The sequence below is a fragment of the Notechis scutatus genome, chromosome 1 (assembly GCF_049901735.1).
Source record: "Notechis scutatus isolate UNSWTSFEM ecotype Mainland chromosome 1, rNotScu1.2, whole genome shotgun sequence".
In the NCBI taxonomy this organism is placed as follows: domain Eukaryota; kingdom Metazoa; phylum Chordata; class Lepidosauria; order Squamata; family Elapidae; genus Notechis; species Notechis scutatus.
Genome location: NC_142009.1, coordinates 91,293,740 through 91,315,954, shown reverse-complemented (window position 1 = coordinate 91,315,954; position 22,215 = coordinate 91,293,740). Strand labels below are relative to the sequence as shown.

General features: G+C 36.1%; 1 protein-coding gene across 7 annotated transcripts in view; it reads right to left on the bottom strand.

The window, feature by feature from the left end:
- NHSL1 (NHS like 1) overlaps positions 1 to 22,215 on the bottom strand; it is a 169,620-nt gene that overhangs the window by 32,625 nt on the left and 114,780 nt on the right. For all 7 annotated transcript variants that reach the window (XM_087970934.1, XM_026666173.2, XM_026666174.2 and 4 more), the window contains exon 2: positions 8,328 to 8,480. In XM_087970934.1, the coding sequence (XP_087827060.1) occupies positions 8,328 to 8,480 (153 nt within the window). The remainder of the gene's footprint in view (positions 1 to 8,327; positions 8,481 to 22,215) is intronic.

The window sequence follows — 22,215 nt, the reverse complement described above, 5'->3', positions numbered from 1 at the left end:
GCTTGCTAGATAGATAGATCACTGAATGATTCTGAGATTCTGTAACCAACTCAATCTGCCTGCCTGCTTTGCTTGATTTTGGGTAAAAGTTGCTCTTTTAAAATAAAATAAAAATCAATATTTACATACATGGTGTGTTATGAGTTAATTTTGTGAGTTTGCTTGCTAGCAAATTTTATGAGTTTGCTTGCAAGCAAATTTTATGTGACAGACTGAGCTAGCCGATGGTAGATAGATAGATCTCTGAATGAATCTGCGATTCTGTGAGCAAGTCAACTGCCTGCCTGCTTTGCCTGATTTTGGGTAAAAGTTGCTCTTTTTTATAAAAAAAATCAATATTTAAATAAATATTTATAATATTTAAGTACAAGCCATGCCCAGCCAGTCACATGACCACCAAGCCACACCCAGAAATTAGGCCACACCCACAGAACCGTTGGTGGTCCCTGGGATTTCAAATTATGAGTTTGGCGGTCCCTGATGTCCAAAAGGTTGGCGACTCCTGATTTAAAGATATATGGGATCATTCAAATGAACTAGAAACTTCTATTGCGTTTGATTAAAAGTTATCAGAGCTACATTGTTGATACAGAAGTAAAATACAGAAGTATCTGCAAAGTTTGTCACAGTGCAGGGTTTGCACTTTTTGTACATATGTTGCAACTTATTAAAATCCTACAGGGGAAAAACTTATGGCATACAAAAAAAGCTCCTAGTTCCCACATAATATTTATCAATGATGATTAAAAACAATATTTTTTTCTCTCTCTCTACACATAAACACACACACCTAGTATAAAATTCTAACCCAATCAAATTTGAAATTTTTCTAATCTCAGTTTATTCATGAACTCTTATCTGGTTTCTCTATTCTTTCACAAAAGCAGCCAAGCAAGCAGGATTTGAAGAAAAGCAAATTCAAATATGCTGTAAGTCAATTCCTTGAAACATAAAACTGTTTTCACTGAGACCAGCAACTGAATTCCATCTGAGAAAGATGTTAATTGCAATCTTCTGAACAGAGTAGAATGGCAAGCTTTGCAATTAAATTAAAGGTGCAGGATTATGCCAGATAACCAAGCTTGATTGTTTTCTCATCATCTCCTGAATTCATCATGTTACATAGTTACTTATCTCACTTACATAATGCAGGAAACTCAAAACTTTAGCAAATGGAGCCTGCCTTTGTTAACAAAGAGTATACTGCAAGCAGCAAAGAATACATTGGCAGAATCTTTTATAACATAGATTATGAAGATTATGCAATTCTGAAAGCCACCTATAGAACTGTAAATGCTGTTTTTAAAAATACCTTTTTCTGGTGTAATTGTTGTTTGTCTCAATTCAGTATATTTGAAAGAAGGTTTGTTCACTTGGCAAAATGCTGAAGTCTGGTTTTGCATGTAGACTAGGAAGCCTCAATATATGTAGCACATGGGCCAAGGTATCCATTTCCTCCCATTCTTATGCATTTGGAATTATGTGGAATGTTTAGCGTCTGTTCATATGGGTTATAGAATGTGTGTGTGTGTGTGTGTGTGTGTAAAAGTTAGTTATTTTCCTTTTAGCAGGATGGGAATAGACTATGTGATCAAGTCTTAAAAATGTGGTTACATAAATTACATATCATAATGCATTACTCCAAGTCTCCATGTAGCTATGGTATATGTGGTATTACATTTATAAAACACTGAGAACTTTTGCTGTAATAGCACAAACCACAGTACAAATCACAAGCTCAATCCTCTGACTCTTCATAACATTTTATGCTGTTTTTTTACTGAATAGGATTCTGATAATATTTTCTTTTAATTATGGTTGTCTATTTTCCATGCCATTTTAATAGCAGAGAAAAGCTTTGTCTTATATTACTTCAAATATCATGTTTTTGAGGAAGAAGCTATTTTACTTCTCACACATGGAACGTTCTAACAACATATACTGCACAATGCATAAAATGCGTGAGAGATTTCATTATTTCCTCTAGTGACATACAACCCAGGGGTACAATGCTAGACTACCACTGTTCTAGATTACAGTATCTACAGTATTTTAATAGCCATTATATTTAGGAATTCTCCATTAAATCTATACAGAACATTTTTAGTAATCTGAGCACAAGCTATTAATTTATCAATAAGTGCTGAAGTACATGTGATCATTTTATTTTTTACAATAAAATAAAAATAAACTTCTTAAAGTTTAATTTAAACGATTAAACCAAAAGAAATCTTTGTAGTAGAATAGACTACTTGAGTTCTTTGTAAAAGTATATTCAAGTAAATCAGTGTCCCCTAGTAACAACGGCAAATCCATGTTGTCTTTTTGATAGTAATATGACACTGATTTGCGATGCCTTTCCCCTCAGGATATTTGTTTTTCAAATTCTCATACTTCACAGTGCTGAGACTTCAGTTCTTGATGATATCCTATGTACACCCCAACCTTGCTTAGGTTTTTCAAGATTTGTCATGAACACTTACATGCTGCCACCTGCCAACTTTTCTTCAAGTTAACCCACTGTTAAAAGCAATTTCCTGTTCTCCAACTTCTTTCCACTGAGGAAAGCAGAAAAAGGAAGAAAATACCAGAAATAGGGAAGAAATGGCCTTGCAATGTGCCCCACATTTTGGACCCATCTGTTATAATCTACAGATATTCCACTAGAACAGGTAGCTAATGAGATATTTCCCATCTCTTTTTACAGATATACATTTTTATCATTACAATACAAGTAATGAACACACAAGACTGGCTAATTCTGAACTAATTTGTTTCAGAATTAAAGACTGACCATCTTTTCAACAAATTTTCTCCAAAAGGGAATGGTGGCAACTTATTGGTAGTTATTGAAAATCATTGAGTCCTCATATGAGGACATAGTTTTTAGACCATGCACAAACCTTTTCTTCAGCTTTGGATTACGCTCTGGATGTTCTCCAAGTCAGCATTAATCTCTTCAATGTTTTCCAATTAATTCATTAATGCAGATTTATGTGACAAAAAAAAACCCCAAGCCAAACTAGTCTGCTAAGCCATTGTTGCATATGAACTGCGTATCAGAAAGCCTCTCAAAGCGAATGGAATGGAATATAACATTTATTGTCACTTTAAATGTACACTAATCAACATACATTACAATGAAATTATCCTTCTGTTTTATAGGGATAGCTGAAAATTAATACAGATGTTTATAAAATGGTTTTATCTATTAAAAATGGCCACAGTAGTACAAAGCATAGTTAATATAATTGCAACAGCTATCTGGATCATAAGTGGACTTTTAAAGGCAAACTTTTTGATTCTGATAAGGATCTATTTCTGTCTAACGATCTAAATATGGCAAACCTCAGCAATGAAGTTTGCATCAAGTGGAACAGGACTCATTTCTATAGACTTAAAAAAAAAACCTATCAGCAGCAGAAATGAGATGCCACAAGCACTGTTTCATATCAAGCTTAGCTTTTTTTTTTTTTAAAAAAAATGCTAACAGCAGCACTTGGGCTGTTTCTGGAAAAAAAAAAAATCCCAGCTTGGAATATAAAGCAGGTTCATGAACTATATCCACAGCATATTTCACTGCAGTTTTTTTTGGGGGGGAGACACCTTTCTTTTTTAAACTGAGTCAGGAATTCCAACAGATTGGCAAAACAAAAGGCTGGTTGATTGTTACAATGACATACTATATAATAGTTATTAACTGCTTAGTTCTCTATAGCTTGTGTTCTGACCCAACCGGGTTCCCAAAGAGCAAACACAGACAAAGGCAGCAGCCCCCACCTTTTAAGGTTTAATAACGAATTCTGTTCTGAAGGCTGCTTTCCACTAATTAGCTCCGACAAGAAACAGCCTTGCCAAGTTGTTTGTCAAGGCTGCCAAAAACCCAGAGATAAGAACTAATTTACAAGATTTTCCAAACACGAACTAAGATGTCCACCAGTTGAGTTTCAGAGCTTCTTTGCTATCTGCAAAGAACGCTTTTCCAAACCTGGCTTTCATCCTCTTGAGGGAGGGGCCATTACCTTGCAGCCTTACTCCCGAGTCGCCTGTGCTGCTGTAATTGTTCTTTCTTCCGAGCAATCCTTTGTGCACGTGCACTTGGCACAGGCTCCTCAGGAACCTCCTCATCACTGCTGCCCCCACAATCTCTGAAGGCAGCAGTCCATTCCCTGATGGTCCTGGCCCTTCATCAGAGTCCTCACTCTCCTCAGCCACCTGTACCTCCTGCCGGCTAACCACAACAAGCTTGATACAAAGGCACTATGTAGGCATATGTCAAACATAACTATTTCCCCCCCAAACAGACAAATAATAAATAACATTCAGATATCCTTCTCTAAACCCAATTTATCATTAGCTTTAGGGTCAGTGCAACAAGTTGCAGTCTCCCCTCAAACACAGACTGGATTGGACACATTCACCGCAGCAAACTATTTATATAGATTTCAAATTAAAATGCACTTTTCGAGATGAAAGTTGGCTGATTCATTCACTGGTCACCTTCTTGGTTCATAGGACCATCATGAGAAGAATCATGGGGACAATGAGTTGTACTCAATTATAATCATCATCAGAAGATATAGTGTGAAAGAAACAAAATCTCTGTATTCGCAACCCCCTGAAATCTATTCCAGGGAATTGGGACATACTGTGGAGCCAATCTGAAAGCCTTGCTAAGACATACAACATTCACTGCATGAATGGAAGTCTATTACAGCAACGTTGGAGGTAATCCAATTATGGATGAAGAATTAACATTAGGGCTGTTTTACATGTTAATGACTGTTTTGTGATTTTTTTGTGTTTTAATTTTGTTGTATATGCATTTGTTTTTATTCACTTTTTATTATCATTAACCACCTCAAGTAATGTATTATTAATGTATTAATGTATTTGAGATGAACACCATATAAATCAATTAAATAAAACATTTTAAGCTAACTGACACAAAGTAGAGACAGGGCTTGCATCTCCAGCATTCCATGAAAGCACTAAAGTCATTGGCTGAATTTTTCAAATCCTGTCAGGCAGAGAAAGAACATTGAATGCAACTAGCGCCTTAAATTTGTCATCTGGTCAGAGAAGAAACAGGAACAGATGGATGAGGATTTGCAGAGATAACCAAAGAAGAAGGTTTAGCAACAAGATGTGTTTCTTTAGTAGGTATGATATCTAGATTACAGTGGAGGCCCACTGCTGGAGCAAAAGCTTTGTTTCAAAATTAATAATAATTTAAGTTCCTTAATAAGTACCGACTTGCCAAATATCATCCAGAGAGAACTGAGTATCGATGATTCATGTTATGTTCTAAGCAATAAAGGTTGGGAAGCATGCTTCACCCTTTACGTATAGGTAAACAATAATTAAGTACATTTATTTTCACAATGGAGAGGTAAGTAGGCATGACTGAAGCAATCAATCCTGATTATCCACAAATGCATAGGGTAGATATCTAAATTACTTAAAGACAAATGGATAGGATCACCTTGAGCACTCCCCTAGTGACAGTCTGTTAACAAATATCATCTGCAAAAGACTGTTTGGCTTTGTGGACCCCTTCCCCATTATGCCTCTTGGGTTTTCTACTTACCGTATTTTTCTGTCTATAAGACGCCCCCATGTATAGGACGCCACACTTTTCTTACCCAAAATTCAGAAATTAATATTTTAAGAAATCGGAAGTTTCGTTCGTGAGGCTAGTTTGCAGAGATAAGGCATCAGCAGTTTCGCAACTGTGGTTCTCCTCTCGTAAGATGTCCCTCCATTTTTAGGTAAATATTTTTAAGAAAAAGTATCATCTTATTATATATGGAAAAATACGGTATGCCAACTGTTATTTTCAAATCACTTCCTTGTAATTCTCTGGTTGGTAGAATGCAAAAGGGAAGTATTTAATTCTAGACATGATTTTTACTTTCAGCTTGGATTATCAGCACAGAGCAATATTTTTCGTTTATACAGGTAGTCCTCGACTTACAACAGTTCATTTAGTGACTGTTCAAAGCTGCAACGGCAATGAAAGTGACTTGTGACCACTTTTCCCACTTACAACCTTTGCAGCATCCCCATGATCTTGTGATTAAAATTTCAGATGCTTGGCAACTGGTTCATACTTATGACCGGTGCTTTGTCCTGGGGTCACCTGATCCCCTTTTGCAACCTTCTGACAAGCAAAATAAGCAATGGGAAAGCCACATTCACTTAACAACCAGGTTACTAACTTATCAACTGCAGTGATTCACTTAACAACTAATGCAAGATAGGTCATAAAATGGGGGCAAAACTCACTTAACAAATTTCTCACTTAACAACAGAACACAATTGGACTCAATTGTGGTCATAAGTTGAGAACTACCTGTACTTCTACCTTTTGTTTATTGCATTAGAGTAGCTTGTCTTCAATCCTGAATAAGGAAATAAAATTCAAGCTGTGTATTTTGCTGTTCAGTTTTTGTTGAATAGAAAATATTCCATTTTTATACACAAAAGTAATTTGATATTTCTCGTATAAACACATATACTCCAGAGTTAGTTATAAAAATTAACAGACAGAAGCCCCTAGCTGACCTTGCCAGGATCATATGAGGATGGAAGTCTAGTGGATAATTCTAGAATTTTAATAGTAGATTTGAAAAAGCATCCTAGAAGAATTTTTATAAATCATTTCTAAGAAAATTTAACAACAAATGAATACAACAAGAGTTCGTAGACTCTACTTTTAGAATATCTTTCTGTATATACAATAGCATCCAGCACCAGAACAGAATTTTCTGATCATTTCCACCGGGAAGTTTTGGAGAAATGGGAACCCTTTCGAGCAGGCATGTCAAACTCATGTCATCACAGCAGTGTCATGTGATGTATCAGGACATTTTCCCCCTTTGCTAAACCAGGTGTGGGCGCGTGGCCAGGGCATGATGCATCTGGCTTGTGGGCTGGGAGTTTGACAGCCCTGCTTTAGAGGAGTCTTTGTTATGCAGGGATATGTGCAAAAGTGAAACGTGAGGGAAGTACCCATACAGGATTCAGTCTATTTCTGTAATACGGATGCAACCTAGTTCAGGTAAAGCTTTTATTACATAATTGTCCTGCCACATTTACAACATTTTATAACAATCCAGATATTGTTGTGCCCTCCTTTTTAACTATCCTATTTCCCCACCAATTAAGTTTTTATTCTTCTTTCTAGAGAAAATCCACTGAGGAAGAAAGATAGAACTGCTACAGATAAAACCTTTCCACTGCAGGAGTAAAAACTCTGTATGGAATCATTCCATTTTTCTGACCACAGTTGAAGAACAATATATTTTCACATCCTCCTGCACTTCACTTGAACCAACTTGATATTCAAGCATTTCTATTCTTGTCAACCACTTTTGAAACCAACTCTTTATCATGTGAGGTGAGAAATTACAGAGCACAGAGATTTTCACTTAGGAATACATTTTCCATACTGAGATTATGGCAGCAGTTTTTCCAACTAAAATCTACTGTATAAAACCATATGTCATTTAATATTGAGCACTGTAACAAATTAAAAACCACCTCATTAAATACTTCTGGAAGTAAAAGGGTTGATATTTTTATATTAAATATTTGTTATTCGGTTACTAACTTCTACTGTTACATTAAACAATTAATTACATTATTCAAACAACTTTGCCTACAATGAACTTTTCAAACAGCAGTGCCTGATATTCTAACTTCATGCTTTCAATATTTATGTACAAAACAAACTCCACCCAAGATATCAGCTAAGATTTTTTTAAAGGAACTTCAAAGTAGCAATGAGATTTTTTTTTTAAATGCCACAATATAATGCAAAAATGAAAATAGTGCATTGAGAAAATAGTTTTTCAGCTATCAGCTTATATTTCAGACCACCCTTTCATTTTCAGGATATCTTAGCAGCTACCATTCTTCTAAATTCTGTGTCAAAATAATTTAATAAATCCCAGGCTATAGAAACGAACTAATCTGAACTAATCCTTTGTCGTAACAGTTTCTGAGCAATTTGTGCTTTTTCTATATTCTAAACTTTTTCTCTACTGGATATTCTAAGACTGGGAATTCTCATTTCCTGGGTTTTGGACAGGGATTAAAGGCAACACTGTGCATTAGGCTTCAAAGTGACAGAACAAACCTGTTTGGTTCCCCAAACACATTAGTGAAAATAAATAAGTTTGTGAATGAAGTTTGGTAAAACCGGAAACTGGAAAAACTGGGAAAATGAAGGACTTTGAAAAGACAAGTGAGCCCTTAAGGAAACAAAAGGTGGCACGGGTGTGATCTTGTTGACTGACCATATATATTTGTAAAGTTCCTACCTCTCAGCACGGACTTCAGATTCAATTTGGCCTGACGGTGCAGCTCCTCTATGCAGGGTGGCCTGGTGGAAGGTAAAAAGACATTCTCCTGCTGATGCCAGGGAGCTGTATAATGAACTGTCCATCTACTCTCTTCATCTAGGTTGGAGACAGCTATAAAAGAGCGGAAAGACGAAAATAAATTTAATGCTGTGTGAAACACTAAAAGTTAAAAGAATGAAATAGCTTGATCAACTCAGAGAAATGAAAGAAGCAATAACAACCATTTTGATTGCTCACTCTATTTTACATGTAGAAAGGCTTTTATGTGGTTTGCTACAACGCAGTCCAACAGCTTGAAAAACAGTGTAAAGCATTTGTATGATGTTTTTTGAAGTATTTTTTTTTCAATTTCCTTCTGTGTTTATTTATGGCAGCTAATATGTGACTCCAACTGAAGGCAATAGAGTATCTTATATCTTCCAGATATAGTTTTTTTTTAATGAATGCAATACAATAACATATAACAAAACAACACATTCAGCAGCAAGCAACAACACACTTCAAATGAAACAAAGACTCAAATAATTTCCCAAAGACTCTTTGGAGGACCCAGGACTTAACATAGTACATACAGCTAAGGCCCGGTCTGACCTCAGAGGATATTCATTAGTATTGTACAACTCTAATGGAGTAGGATTGTGATTTGAAAGGATATGTAGCAAAATGTGTTAGTGCAAGAAACGTATTTAGATGACCGGCATCTCTGGAAGTCTTAGCATTTTGCGATCCTTCCCAGATTGTCTCTGCATATCTGTTCATGCATAATCATTTGCTTCCCTGGGCATAGAAGATATAATTCAGGACAGATGTAAAAAAAACTTCTGGAATAGCTTGCTAAAATATTAGAGGAGAGTGTTCAGAATTGTACAGCCTGACCAAAGAATTCCACAAACAGAAAGAAGGCTCTGACCCAGGCCCTCATTTACATAAACTTCTCATTCATGAAAGGAGTAGACAAGTCAACCTCAGAGGATAAAAGCACAAAAGCAAAAGGAATCTCTTGGGACCCAAGCCATTTAGATAGAACTTTATTATTAAAAACCAGCCCTGAGTGGTATAAAATAAATACCCAATTATTTATTTAATTAGTTCCACCTTTCCTCACTAAAAATAATTAAAATACTTACACAGATATCTTCAGAATATCTGTGTAATATCAGAATATCAGTGTATATAATAACATGGGACATTCTTCTATTCTCCCACCTTGTCTGACTTTTACAAATTGCTTTAAAACTTCCAGAGGGCATTTGGATTGATTCTATCCTTGGTTATAATTTGGCTGTTAGTTTCATTTTACGCTTTGTAGAGTATTTATTTGTATACTTTTATTTTATAAAGTGTCTTCGGTGTTTTATATTGTAAACTGCAAGCTTCCTAACAATTAAGTGTTTATAAATGTAATTAAATAATTACAAAATGATTCAAAAGAATAACATATTCCAAGAGCAGATGAATGTAACTTTGAAACAGGCAGAATACCTTAGCCCACCTTAAAAGGTCTGTAAAGAACAGCTTTTCTGAGGTCTCAATGAAACTCAAAGGAGACTTTCTCAAACTAAAGTCTCCTTTGCGTTAGAAGTTTGCCTGCCTCACTTTAACAATCTCCTAAAAGTGTGAGACACATATAGTGGTGTTTCCAATATTGAACACAGCAAGCAGACAGAGAATTAAACAGATAATTAAATCCTCCAGTTAATCTGTTCCCACAATGCTCAAGTGTGTTGGAAACAACATTTGGACTTCCCTCTAGAAAATGCTAGCGGGGCAGTTCTAAATGTAAGGGTTTCTGTGCTGTGAAAGGTTGCTGGATCCTTATCAATTTCTTCTGGCAGGACCTGAGACAGAAATACCTCAATGATTAATTTTCCCAATTCGGAATCAGAGAGGGTGGAGGCAGACATTTTTCTAGTTAGAACAGGCAGATGAAGAAATGAGGACAGAAACTTCAGGATAATAGATTGGAAGGCAATCCTTTTCCATATCTCAACACTTAGTTAATGTATCTCTTCCTCCCCCCCAAAAGGTTCTAGACCATTGGTGATATGCTACCGGTTCGGACCAGTTTGGCCAAGCCGGCAGTAAAAATAACTACTGGTTCAGCTGAACTGGCAGTAAAAAAAACCTACTCGTACGGCCGAACCAGTAGTAGAAAAAACTACCGGTTCCTCCGACGATCAGGTGAGAGGATAAAAGAAGCGACAAGTTCATGGGCGGTTAGGAGGATCACTCCTAGCTTTTGTTTCTTCATCCTCTCAGCTGATTGGCGTGTTAGGGGCGCGCGGGCACGCACAATCACCTACCAAACTGGTAGCGACCAAGGTAGGAACCTACTACTGCTCTGGACAGCCCATAGTTACTAGAACTCAGCCTATATGATTGCCAGGTAGAGCCAGGAAAACAGAGTGCAAATGATATTTCCATTTAGGCTTGCCACAGAAACAGAACATTGCCAATGGAAATGGATTGCATAAAGCACTTATGGAAAGGGATAGTATGATCAAATAATAAATTACAGGTGACCCTCAATTTACAACCATTTGTTTACAGTTCTTTAAAAAGTGCTTATGATTATTCATTGCACTTATGACTGTCACAGATCCCCACGGTCATGGGATAAAAATATTGGTGCTTGGCAACAGGCATGCGTTTATGACGGTTGGAGCAACCTGAGGTCATGATCTCTATTTCCAAGCTTCCCAGGCAGCTTCCAACAACCAAAGTCAATGGAGGAAACCTGGTTCGCTTAATGACTACATGATTCCCTTAACAACTGAAGTAATTTGTTAATAATAGTTCCAAAAAGGTTGTACAATTGGGCACAACTCACTAAATAAACTGACTTGCTTAGCAATGGAAATTCTGGTCACAATTGTGGACGTAAGTCAAGGGTTACTTGCAAAAGGATACTGCTTATGTATTGATTTACAAATACTATATTTTCTTTGTAAATATAGCATTGGATAGACGGAATTCTGCTTTCATATGGTCTTCACTTAAAATAAATTCTGGAATTCCTTGTTTCCTTGGATGACACTATAGTGCTTTTCACAAATAGTGGAGCCCACCTCCAGACCTGCACAAGTCCACTAAAAAAATGTAGGTATGCCCTTCACAAAGATCAAAAAGTTGATGTAAATTGTAATTTTGTGAAGGAGTTATTAGACTGTGTGTGTGTGTGTGTGTGTTTTGTGTGCGCGCTCAAATAAGTGAATAAAATTTTTATAAAGGCGCTTTTTCAAGAGGTAACTGCACTTTGTTTTTCTTTGAATACGTTTCGCTTCTCATCCAAAAAGCTGAAAAAGCTTCTTGGATGAGAAGCAAAAGGTCTTCAAAGAAAAACAAGAAAGTTTAGTTGCCTCTTGAAAAAGCAACACCTTTAGGTTGGATGGTATTCCTCTTAAGAGATGCAAAACTCAGCACCCATCTTTTATTAGATTTTATTAACAAAGCACAAACTGCTATGTAACCACAGGTAGCCCTTGACTTGTTTTTCACACTTATGACCGTTGCAGCATCCCCATGGTTACATGATCAAAATTCAGAATGCATGGCAACTGGTTCATATTTATGACGGTTGCAGTATCCCGGGGTCATGTTTTCGCAACCTTCTGAAAAGCAAATCAATGGGGGGAAGCCAGATTTGCTTAACAACCATGTTACAAATTTAACACCTGCAATGATTCACTTAACAACTGTGGCAGGAAATGTCGTAAAATGGAGGCAAACTCGCCTAACAAATGTCTCTCTCACTTAGCAATACAAATTTTGCCCTCAGTTGTAGTTGTAAGTGGAGGATTATCTGTGTAATGGAATATGTGCTGAGAAGTTATGTAGGTAAATAATAACACCATTAGTGGGGAAATTGCATTTTTTTTCACCACAAATTAACCAACTGTGATAAATGACTTTACAGGAAAAAAAAGTCTTCCCTTTTGATGTGGCTACAGTATTTCGGCCAGCCTATGAATACGACCGGTTTGCCCTTAGAGTTTTTCATGCACATCTTACTAATGGGAGTCAGCAAGATCTGCTTGAGGAATTCTAAGGTCATCCTCATTTATTACACCATATATTACAAGGGCCATCTCATGCAGCCAGGTAGATCATGCTGACACAATGCCTGACTGCCTTCTTAAGCCTTGCTAAATAAACCCCAGCCCCCCCTCCCATCACCACCACCCCAAAAAATAATGAACAGAAAGATGGGCCATCTACCTGACACTTCGATCACTTTCAATCTTTACCTAGAATGGATGAAATGACAGGGAGGGAGAAAACAAGCGGGAGAGAAAAATCACAGGTGCTGAATACAGAATTAAATGAGATTTGCCATATAAATGCTGAGAGCAGACTATTGCCACCAAGTTCCTTTTGAGTTAAATGCAGAGTAGCTTTATTTAAAAAAAATACATATGTATGCATATTACTAGCAAGTTAAAACGATTTGTGACCTTAAATAAGGGCTGCCTGGACTGAAACCCTTGAAACACCTATGACAAGTTTGGAGAGAGCAACAAAGCAAAGCAAAGCAAAGGGGGTCCTGCAATAGTTTTGCATAAGCATGGGGCTGAAAGGGCTATATAAGGCTTCAGCTGGATAAACATCTCTATACAATCAACTCTTGCTTGTATCAAGTTTCTTTCAGGATTACTATGGCTGGGTTGGATCAAAAAGCGCTTCTCCTTTCTCCGTGGGTAATTCAGGCACACAAAAGAAAACAAGGAAGCGGCAATTCAAAACTTTACAAGCTCAACAAAAGCTAGGGCAGGTGCTTAGAGCACCAGTTTAATAAGCTGCCTCCACACAATATCAAAGCACAGGACACTAAACAATGCTATGTACGGTTGGAGGAATAAGAGCAGGTTATACAATGTTTTCGCAATGCTTCTGCCAAAAATCTAAACAGTTTTAAAAAAGACACACACCATGCCTACTTACTCTTTTTCTTGAAAAACTGTATTAAGGCTTTGAGCTTTGTATTGATAAGCACCCCCATTTCAGTAGGAAATGCCTTGCTCACTCCAGGTTTCCATAGAGAGCGAGAAGTATCGTGCAGAAACTAAATTCCAGAGCTTCCCCAACAGTTCTTACAATTTCTGCTAACTTTGTCCATCCTTACACCACCCCTTTCCTCGTTCCTTCGTTTAAAAAGCAAGCTCCGCGCTGCAATGAAACATCCTACCAATTAGAAACCATTAACAGTCCTTGAACCTGAAAGCCTCCATCCGAAACATAATGCTGTGCCTGCAACAGCCAGTTACAATGTGAGGAGAAGGTGGGGGCGAGGGGAACCGATCTTTGTTCATGTTTGCATGGAAGCAAGATGGAGATTTCTGCTTCAATGCTCATTCATAGATTCTCCCTTTCTCTCTCCGCGTCCTCCACCCCACTTCTCTTAGGAAACCAAGAGTTCTTCTTTCCCCTGCAGACTGTACTTTACAAAGACGAGAACAATAAAATGTACATCGCCCCCCACCCCCGGCATTACCTTAATGGGATCTTCAAAATCCTTTATAGGACAGAATATGAGGTAGATGCTTTAATGGGCAGGACTTTTCTCATCCTAGCCTATTGTGAATATGATTTTTTTTATTGTCTGGCACAGTGAGATACTCAGCTTTTTTTTTTTAAACCCATCTTCTTCTTTTCCTATCAAGGACTGTCTTTTTTAGTCAGCATGATTCCAGCACTGCTATAAAATTCCTATAGACTTGTTTTGCGTGTGTGTGTGTGTGTTTGCAAATCATAAAGTGCCTTTCCCTCCTCCATCTATATATTTTGATCCTTTGCGCTGCTTCCAAAATAATTTTCCTTTAAATCGTTCTGCTTTCCAGTGTTACATTTACCTGCCAATTTCTATTATATACAAGATTGTATAATAAAACACCATCATACAGTTTATCTTTCCATTCATGCATTCCTTAACTCACTCACAGGATTTACCGGTAATTAAAACTTACGACTACAATTCCCACTTAGGTATAATTTCTATCTAAGACATCTTAAACAATATTGGTAAGTGAAGGATTTTTGAAGTGAAAGCATAATCTCTTTCCTCCCTTTGGAAGCAATTCACATTTTTTTTTTTTTTTGCAGAGAACAATGCTAAGCACGCTATTAATGTGCTCAGCGGGGCATGCCTGTAGCACAATGCTGAGGCTCAAGAAGTCAGACTGCCCTTTCAAAGAAAGACTAAGTGATGTCTTAGCTTGACACTGAAAGGAATTCTCATTTCCCCAAAGAAACACCAACAGCAGGGGCCATCTCAATCCTTTCCAAGAGAGGCCAGATAGACTCAAAGCTTTGGGATACCATTTGCGTTAATAGTTTTCCTCTTTAACACTTCAACCAACTTTGTTTCACCACAGCAATGTAAATGGATAGACAATGATTAATTACCTTCAGGAGAGAACTTCTCTTAAAAGTTGCATCAGCGTGTACCAGAATAAAAACAATAAGCAGTGCAAAGGCTTCTATCCAGCTTAATATGGAGGCAACTAGTGCAAGACTGACAGAATAATGAAAATATTATTGAATTATGCACTTTTAATAATTCAAGGTTTATCAACGAAGAAAAACATATTTGCTGAGAAGTTTCACGCTTAACTGTTTTGAATTTAATTTTCCATAGTGAAAGAATTCTTGATGACTAGTTTTCTCTCTATAATAATATGCTATTGTGAAGCACTCAATGAAGCTTGAATATTTGCAAAATCACAGGTAGAAATGAAAATAATGTAAGGTAAGTAGAGCATGTATCAAATTGATTACAACTTATCTAGTGAGCATAAACAATATACATATTTCAATATCCAATCTTTAGTGGGTTAACTTTCAGAACAGTTAACTTTGCTACACAAAGGTAATTCTCAACTTACAATCAACTGTTCAATGACCAAAGTTACAGCAGAAGTTGTATACAGAAGTTGTGTATTATGGACATTAAAAAAAAAGCTAGCAAAATATTATCTAAAAGAGTTGCTAGAGACATAGAATATCTTAGCCATATAGTATTGAAAAGTACTTCCTCAATATTTAGATGGTGTTAAGGAGAAAATGAAGATATGTCCATGTGTGCCCCTTTACAATCCTGTTATTAGCCCTGCAGCTTTTCATGATTTGGAAAGAAAAGTGATCAAATAGAGTTTAGTTTTGCACAATTTAAAACTCTGAATATTTTAGAATAAAACAAGAACCTCAAGAAGCTTCGAAAAATTAAAAGAAAGATGGCCACAAAAATTTGAACAGATCATTATCCATTTATTCTGTTTCAGCAAAAATGATGTGATGGGTCAAGAATTTTAATATTGATGGATGGATGGATGGATATTATCAGTACCAAATCTTATTTTGGCTATTAAATCAACATTTAATCAAATGCAGAATGTACTGCATTGTTAATAAGCCTAAACAAAATAAACACTGAACTGTTTTCAACTTTAATTATAACAATGCGATTATTGTAAGAGGAAAGATTTTCATGTTTAATTAAGTTTTTCACCTACTAGCATAACAATGGAGTAACTGATAATTTAAATGTGCTAGGAATGAAGTATCTAATCTCCACATGTTCCAATTCATTATTTTGCTGTTTGAACCTATATTTCTAAACTGATTTTTTCAATCTTCCATAGAACTGGAAACATTTACTTTCCCACATTTTATTAGCAATAATCTTTAAGAATATTCTTGCTTTACATAAATATTCCATATTAGATAAACTAATGCTGAAACAGACATATTATTTCTGATTGGAATTCAGGAAGTGCAAACTGAGGTGGTAGGTTAATGCATGTTCATTATATTAACATATGAAATACTAGTAGCCCTTGAATTACAGCCATTAGTTTAACTGCAGTTTAAAGTTACAACAACCTTAGAAAAGGCGACTTACAACCCATACTCGCATTTAGGACTATTGGACCAACCCCACAGTCACATATATGATTGCAATCTGTGCGATTGGCAATCATACATACATACAATACAATCATATACATGCCTCCTGAAGTTATATGACTTATGATGGAAATTCTTGGGCCCAACTGTGTTAGTAAGTGAAGGACCACCTGAATTCTATGCATTCTAGGACAGGAAAGATTCCATTTTCACTCCACCTTTGGACAAGTCACCATTTTCCAGTGCAATCTACATTACAACAGGAAACAGAATTTATGTTCATGATTGGGAATTCTTTGAAGGAAGGGTATAATATAAACTTAATAACAAATAATGCAAGCTAATGGAGATTTGTGTAAAGTTTTGAATAATGTTTGGGCATGTTAAAATATAATACATAAATTTTAAGGGCTTTAAAGGGTAATTCTTTCACAGTACAATTAGAATAAATCTGGTAGAATAAATCTGCATTTCATTAAAAGGTATAAGCTCTGGTGAGCTACAGCTCACTTCATCAGATGCTTGGTGTGCTACCATAGAGCACTATGGTAGCAGTGGCTTCATTAAACAATGGCAACCATAGATTAACATGGCTTGCCTCCAAAGAATGTTTTCATTTAATGTGCCAAATGCATTTGTTATACGTATAAAGTGTTAAATCAGTGTTTTGGTAGAGAAAACATATGCACTCTTTATCATGACAAATATACTAAGCTACAAGCATTGCCAAATGAGGTATCACAAAAAAGATATATTTCGGTTGCTACACACTGGTTGTTTTCCAATTCAAACAGATAAAGCAAAATTTAAGGCTTCATTTTAAAGCACCGAATCTTCTCTCTCCTGTAATATACTGTACAACGTACTCAAAGAGAAACCTTAAGAAACAATACTTATTTATTCCAATTAGATGCCATAATAAATCTCTACGAAACGAACCAACAAAACATGAAAAAAATCATTAAATTCCTTCCCACTGATATTCAGACTATTTATCTAATCAAACATTTTACTGCAGTGGTTATCAAATACTTCTACAAGAACTAGTGATAAATAATTTATAAGGCTTTTTTTCCCCTTTTCAAATCATCTAGACTTAGCCAACCCCTAGCATTATGCCTCAGAACAAAAGTGAGTTCTTGTCACAAAACCTCTCCCAAGAAGCAATGAATTTAGCTGCCCTCCCATCATGAACTGAACTCCACTCACAATAGTTTCTTTTAACCAGGCAGCCTCAGCCTTCATGCATCTTAATACTGCCTTGGCTCCTAAGAAGTGATAATTAATTAAACTGGGGATCTGGAGAAGAATCAGAAAGTAAGTCACATTTTTTTTCCTTTAAACAGCTGTTAAAAACAAAAACAAAAGCCCAACAACCTGTGCACCATATAAGCCAAAGCAAGAGCCACACATGAAACATCTTTGCACAGAAGATTACAAAGTAGGTAATCGCTTAGAAGAAATTCATGGCAGCTTCTTCAGGGGATCAGAAATCCTGAGAAGGAGATTGGTAGATTGACAGTAAAATGGATTATGATCAGAGACAAAGAAAGTAAAAGGAGAGTCTCTTATAATGATCTTATTTTACCATAACTAATAGCACTTTCTGAACAGGGTAAACCTAGTATCCTTGATTACTATGATTCATTTTCTCTACCATCACAGACTACAAGCATAAGCACATCAGAATAAGATATTTATAACTAGTATAGTATAGTATAGTATAGTATAGTATAGTATAGTATAGTATAGTATAGTAATAGTAATAGTAATAGTAATAGTAATAGTAATAGTAATAGTATAGTACAATATTAATAAGAGAATAAGATACTTGTATTTGTGAGGATCTTCTGTATGGCCAGTTCACACTGATGAAACAAAGGAATGTGATTTCCTTGATCAGAACTTTGTAATATGAAAAAGGACAGAAATAATTTAGTCCAACATTCACCATTTAACTCTATGCAGAACAGTATACTCCCCTGAAAGTGATACGTCTCGTATGTCAAATTTATAACAATTTGGTACAATACTCATAGTTCCATAGAATTATTTCAAGGTCTGTGATGCTACTATATAAACTTACACCTCAGGAATCAAAATTATAGCTTCCATAAATCAAAATATGCATGCCGAATTCAGAAATTACAGTATATATATAAAACCCTGGCCACAATACTTTTTATACTATGACTCAACACAGAGGGCTTTATAGGCATTCAACTTCAAAGAATAAATTATGGAATTGTCATAAATGTTATCTTCCAAAACCAGGCTCCATGGCCTGTTTCAAAATCCCAATTCTGTATTTAAATCCGAAAGTTGGTTCCAATGTGTTCTGTAAGCATTACAACAAATAATTTCATAAATCACCAATATTTAAAAGAATATTAAAAATAAGTATAAAATAGACACAAAATATATTAATGAAATACTTCATAATATAGCCAATAAATTAGCATGCAGGTCAGCAGCAGACAGAACAGCTACATATATTTCTACTGTAATCTACTGTAAGGTCAAGGAAGACATGACCTTAAAAAAAGAAAATGAGATTAAAGTGTAAACAGTCAACATTACAATCAATACAAATAAATTAGCAACCCCCTCAAGAAATCTCAACCAATAGGAGTTCCAGACTGTAAGCTTATCATGTGTCTATACAAAAAAACCTTGATGCTCCTCTATTGACATTCAGAACATCTGAACAACAAAGAATCGAAGTCCTCAATTCCTTAATGTCTCTCTCTCTCCCTCATAGAGTGACTATAGGCAGTGGTTGTTTTTGCAAAAAATGTAAAAGAGAAAGTCAAATTTCAGAATTTTAAATAGCACTCAAAATTATTTTGAATAAATTAATGTAGACAAAGCAAGTATGACATACATATGGATCTTAGTACACATTAATTTTCAAAATTGGTGAAGAAAGATTGTTTTTACAAAGCTCCTTCTACAAAGACACGGAATATATTCTGAATTAAAATGTTAACAAATAATGTACTGTGTCTTTGAAGAGATAGAAAAAAAGTGCTGCATAAAAGCCTTTATTTTTCAGTGCAATAAATTCATCCAAGTTTAAATAGCAACAAGTCAGTTCTGCTTCTAGTTACCCACTGATAGCTCAATGCCACTTCTGAATTTGCTTAATTATTTAAATATAATACTGTGGGTTACCATCTGCTCAGTACTCTGCTTATTTACTCAGTGCTTTGTTGCAAGCTTCCTGGCACTTATTTAGTACATTTACTTTAGCTGAATGCACAATCTAAGAGGTACCAACTTCTACACAGAACTGTTATCTCAATCATTAACCTAGAGTTGGCAGCTAAAAATGAAAATGGCCTTCCTCTGTGATGACCCGGGGAATGACACAAAAATAACAAAGTCACCAAAGTAGAATAAATTCCCTTTAATGCCTCCAACTTGGCCCCAATGTCCAATTATCCTCGGCTGGATATCAAACTCTTCAAAAAACAGTCTACTAGGGCAGAAATGCAGTTGGAACTCAAAGTAAAGATAATTAGTAAATAAAAAACCAACATAAACCACACTGAAATAATTAACACTGGCAGGCCAGGATGATAAATTGCAGATTTTCAAAGGATAATGCAGCACCCACAGTTGGGAGTATGCCAAAACCCAGATAAGCCTCTACTAAGATAATCCACGCTTTGCTTCCAGCAAGGAGCCTGTGCAAACGCCCCACTTATAACCTGCTCTCCCAGCTGCAACTAATGAAAGGGATCAGGGCCTTCTCTCTCGTAAGCCACGTTGCTCCCTTCTCTGTTTATCCCTGCATGCCCTAGGATGAAGAGGGGATGGCCCTCGGTCTTCCTCTGAATGCCCAGTCGGACTGTGCCCTTCTCCCATTTCTTCCACAGCCACTGGAGCTACACTCCCACACCCTATCAGCTGCTCAATCTCCCCCTCAGAATCAGACTCCAACAAGGGCATGACATCCTCATAATACATCTGTTTTAATTGTACTATGAATCCTGTCACAGGCCATTTCCAGTAAGCTAAATCAGAAGAAAGCCAGCTTGATGTAGTGATTAAGGTTCCAAACTAGAAACCAGGAGACTGTGAGTTCTAGTCCTACCTTAGACACAAAGTTGGCTGGGTGGCCTTGGCCAGTCACTCTCTTTCTAGGAAGCAGGAAGTGTCTCTGGTGGTCAGTGTTTAAAGTTTTATTAGTCAGATAAAATGAGATTAAATATTCCATGAATAGTATCATATGAGAATGGAAGTGATGGTGATCAACATAATACTTTTTACAAAGACAGCTATGGATTTTTGCAATATGTGCTATAAAGATGTTTTGCTCAAGAAGAAAAAATTTTAAGGACATTTAAAAGAAGCTAACATATGGGTAAACCTGTTATACTCATTTTTCTGTAACGAAAAAAATCAGAACAGATGGCAGTGATGGGCGAAGCATAATTAGCTACTTCCCAAAACAGTATGATAGATTTGCAAAATCTGGAAAAAAGGTAAAATGCTGCCATCTGTAGGCAACCAATAGTTATTGTCTCCTTTTCGAATACCACAGCCATTTAAAACATCCCTACCTGGTAGGTGAAAAAGGGAAGCCATGTAAGTTTTCTTGTACACAATATTCTTTTTAAGCTGTGATGGTCAGAACAATACACCCTATTCCAGGTCTTGCGGGGCTTTATTTTAAAAAGCTACATTAGCATGGAGGTGGCAGACCACCAGAGCTTAACTCCTGATTACATGTACATGTTGACTTTCTGTCTCCTATCCAAGTACTAATTAGGTCTATCTGGCTTTGTTTTTTTTTAAACTTCAGCAGATTAAGCTAGCATTTTTTTTCTTTTTCCTTTGAAAAATGAATAGTTTTGAAAAAACATAGGAACGAAAGAGAAAAAAATAATATAGATAAGCTAAAGATTTAAAAGTATCATGGAGATTATGGCTTTTTAAAAATATGACTATTTATGAATAGCTATGAATATCACATATGTGATAGTTATGAATATTACATGTACTATAATCACATTAAGTAATTAAGAAACGTAAGTAGGAAAAGCATGGTCAACACAATGTAAATCACTAAATGTAATGCAGTCCATATTATTAAAATTATATTTTGATTTAGGAGTCTCATAAAATTGAAATACAGATTCCATGGACAGATAAATCCAAATTTTGGGGGACCAGTATTTTCTTTAAATTATCCACACTGGCTCCTTTCCCTAAGCTTTGGTTACTCAGAGCTACTTGTTTATTGTAAACTATTTATTATTAATATTATATACACAGCAATGTGAAATCACAGCTGCCAGCTCTTTAGCTGATATTGGCCTTCATATGCATTGAGTTGTTCTGAAGAACCTAAAATGTAATGTTGACCTATGTATGTGTGGCTTTTTGTAACTGACAGGTGGAAATTTTGTCAATGTCCAGATTTCCTAAGTGCGATCCAGGACTTTTTGATATGGTACTCAGTGTGCTGATTAGTACAAAATGCAGTGGCCCCAACTGTTCATAGGTAGGCACATATTACACCTGTTTTGCAGGTCCTACATTGATTTCCTATTTGATTCTCGATACAATTTAAAGTGCTGGTTTGAATCTATCAAGCTCTTCATGGTTTGGTGGTTGCTTACTTGCACGACCACATCTTCCCACTAGAGAACCATTTTGATGATGTTGGGAGAAAAAGGGAATTGTCATCCATTTTGGTCCCAGAGCCCAGAAGCATTTTTCAGTGATGGGGACAGCCCTCACTGACTCCAGTCAATAACTCCAGAAGCAGATTTGTCTGTTTTTCAGAAACAAGTTGAAAACAGGGCATTTCCAGAAGGTTCTAAGGCTTGAAGCTATGATATCCATGATGGGTTTTATTTCTTATCTCTATTTGTTTACATTTTATTGTATATTCTTATGCTACCAAGAGTCCTGCGATTGAGGTTCCATAAAA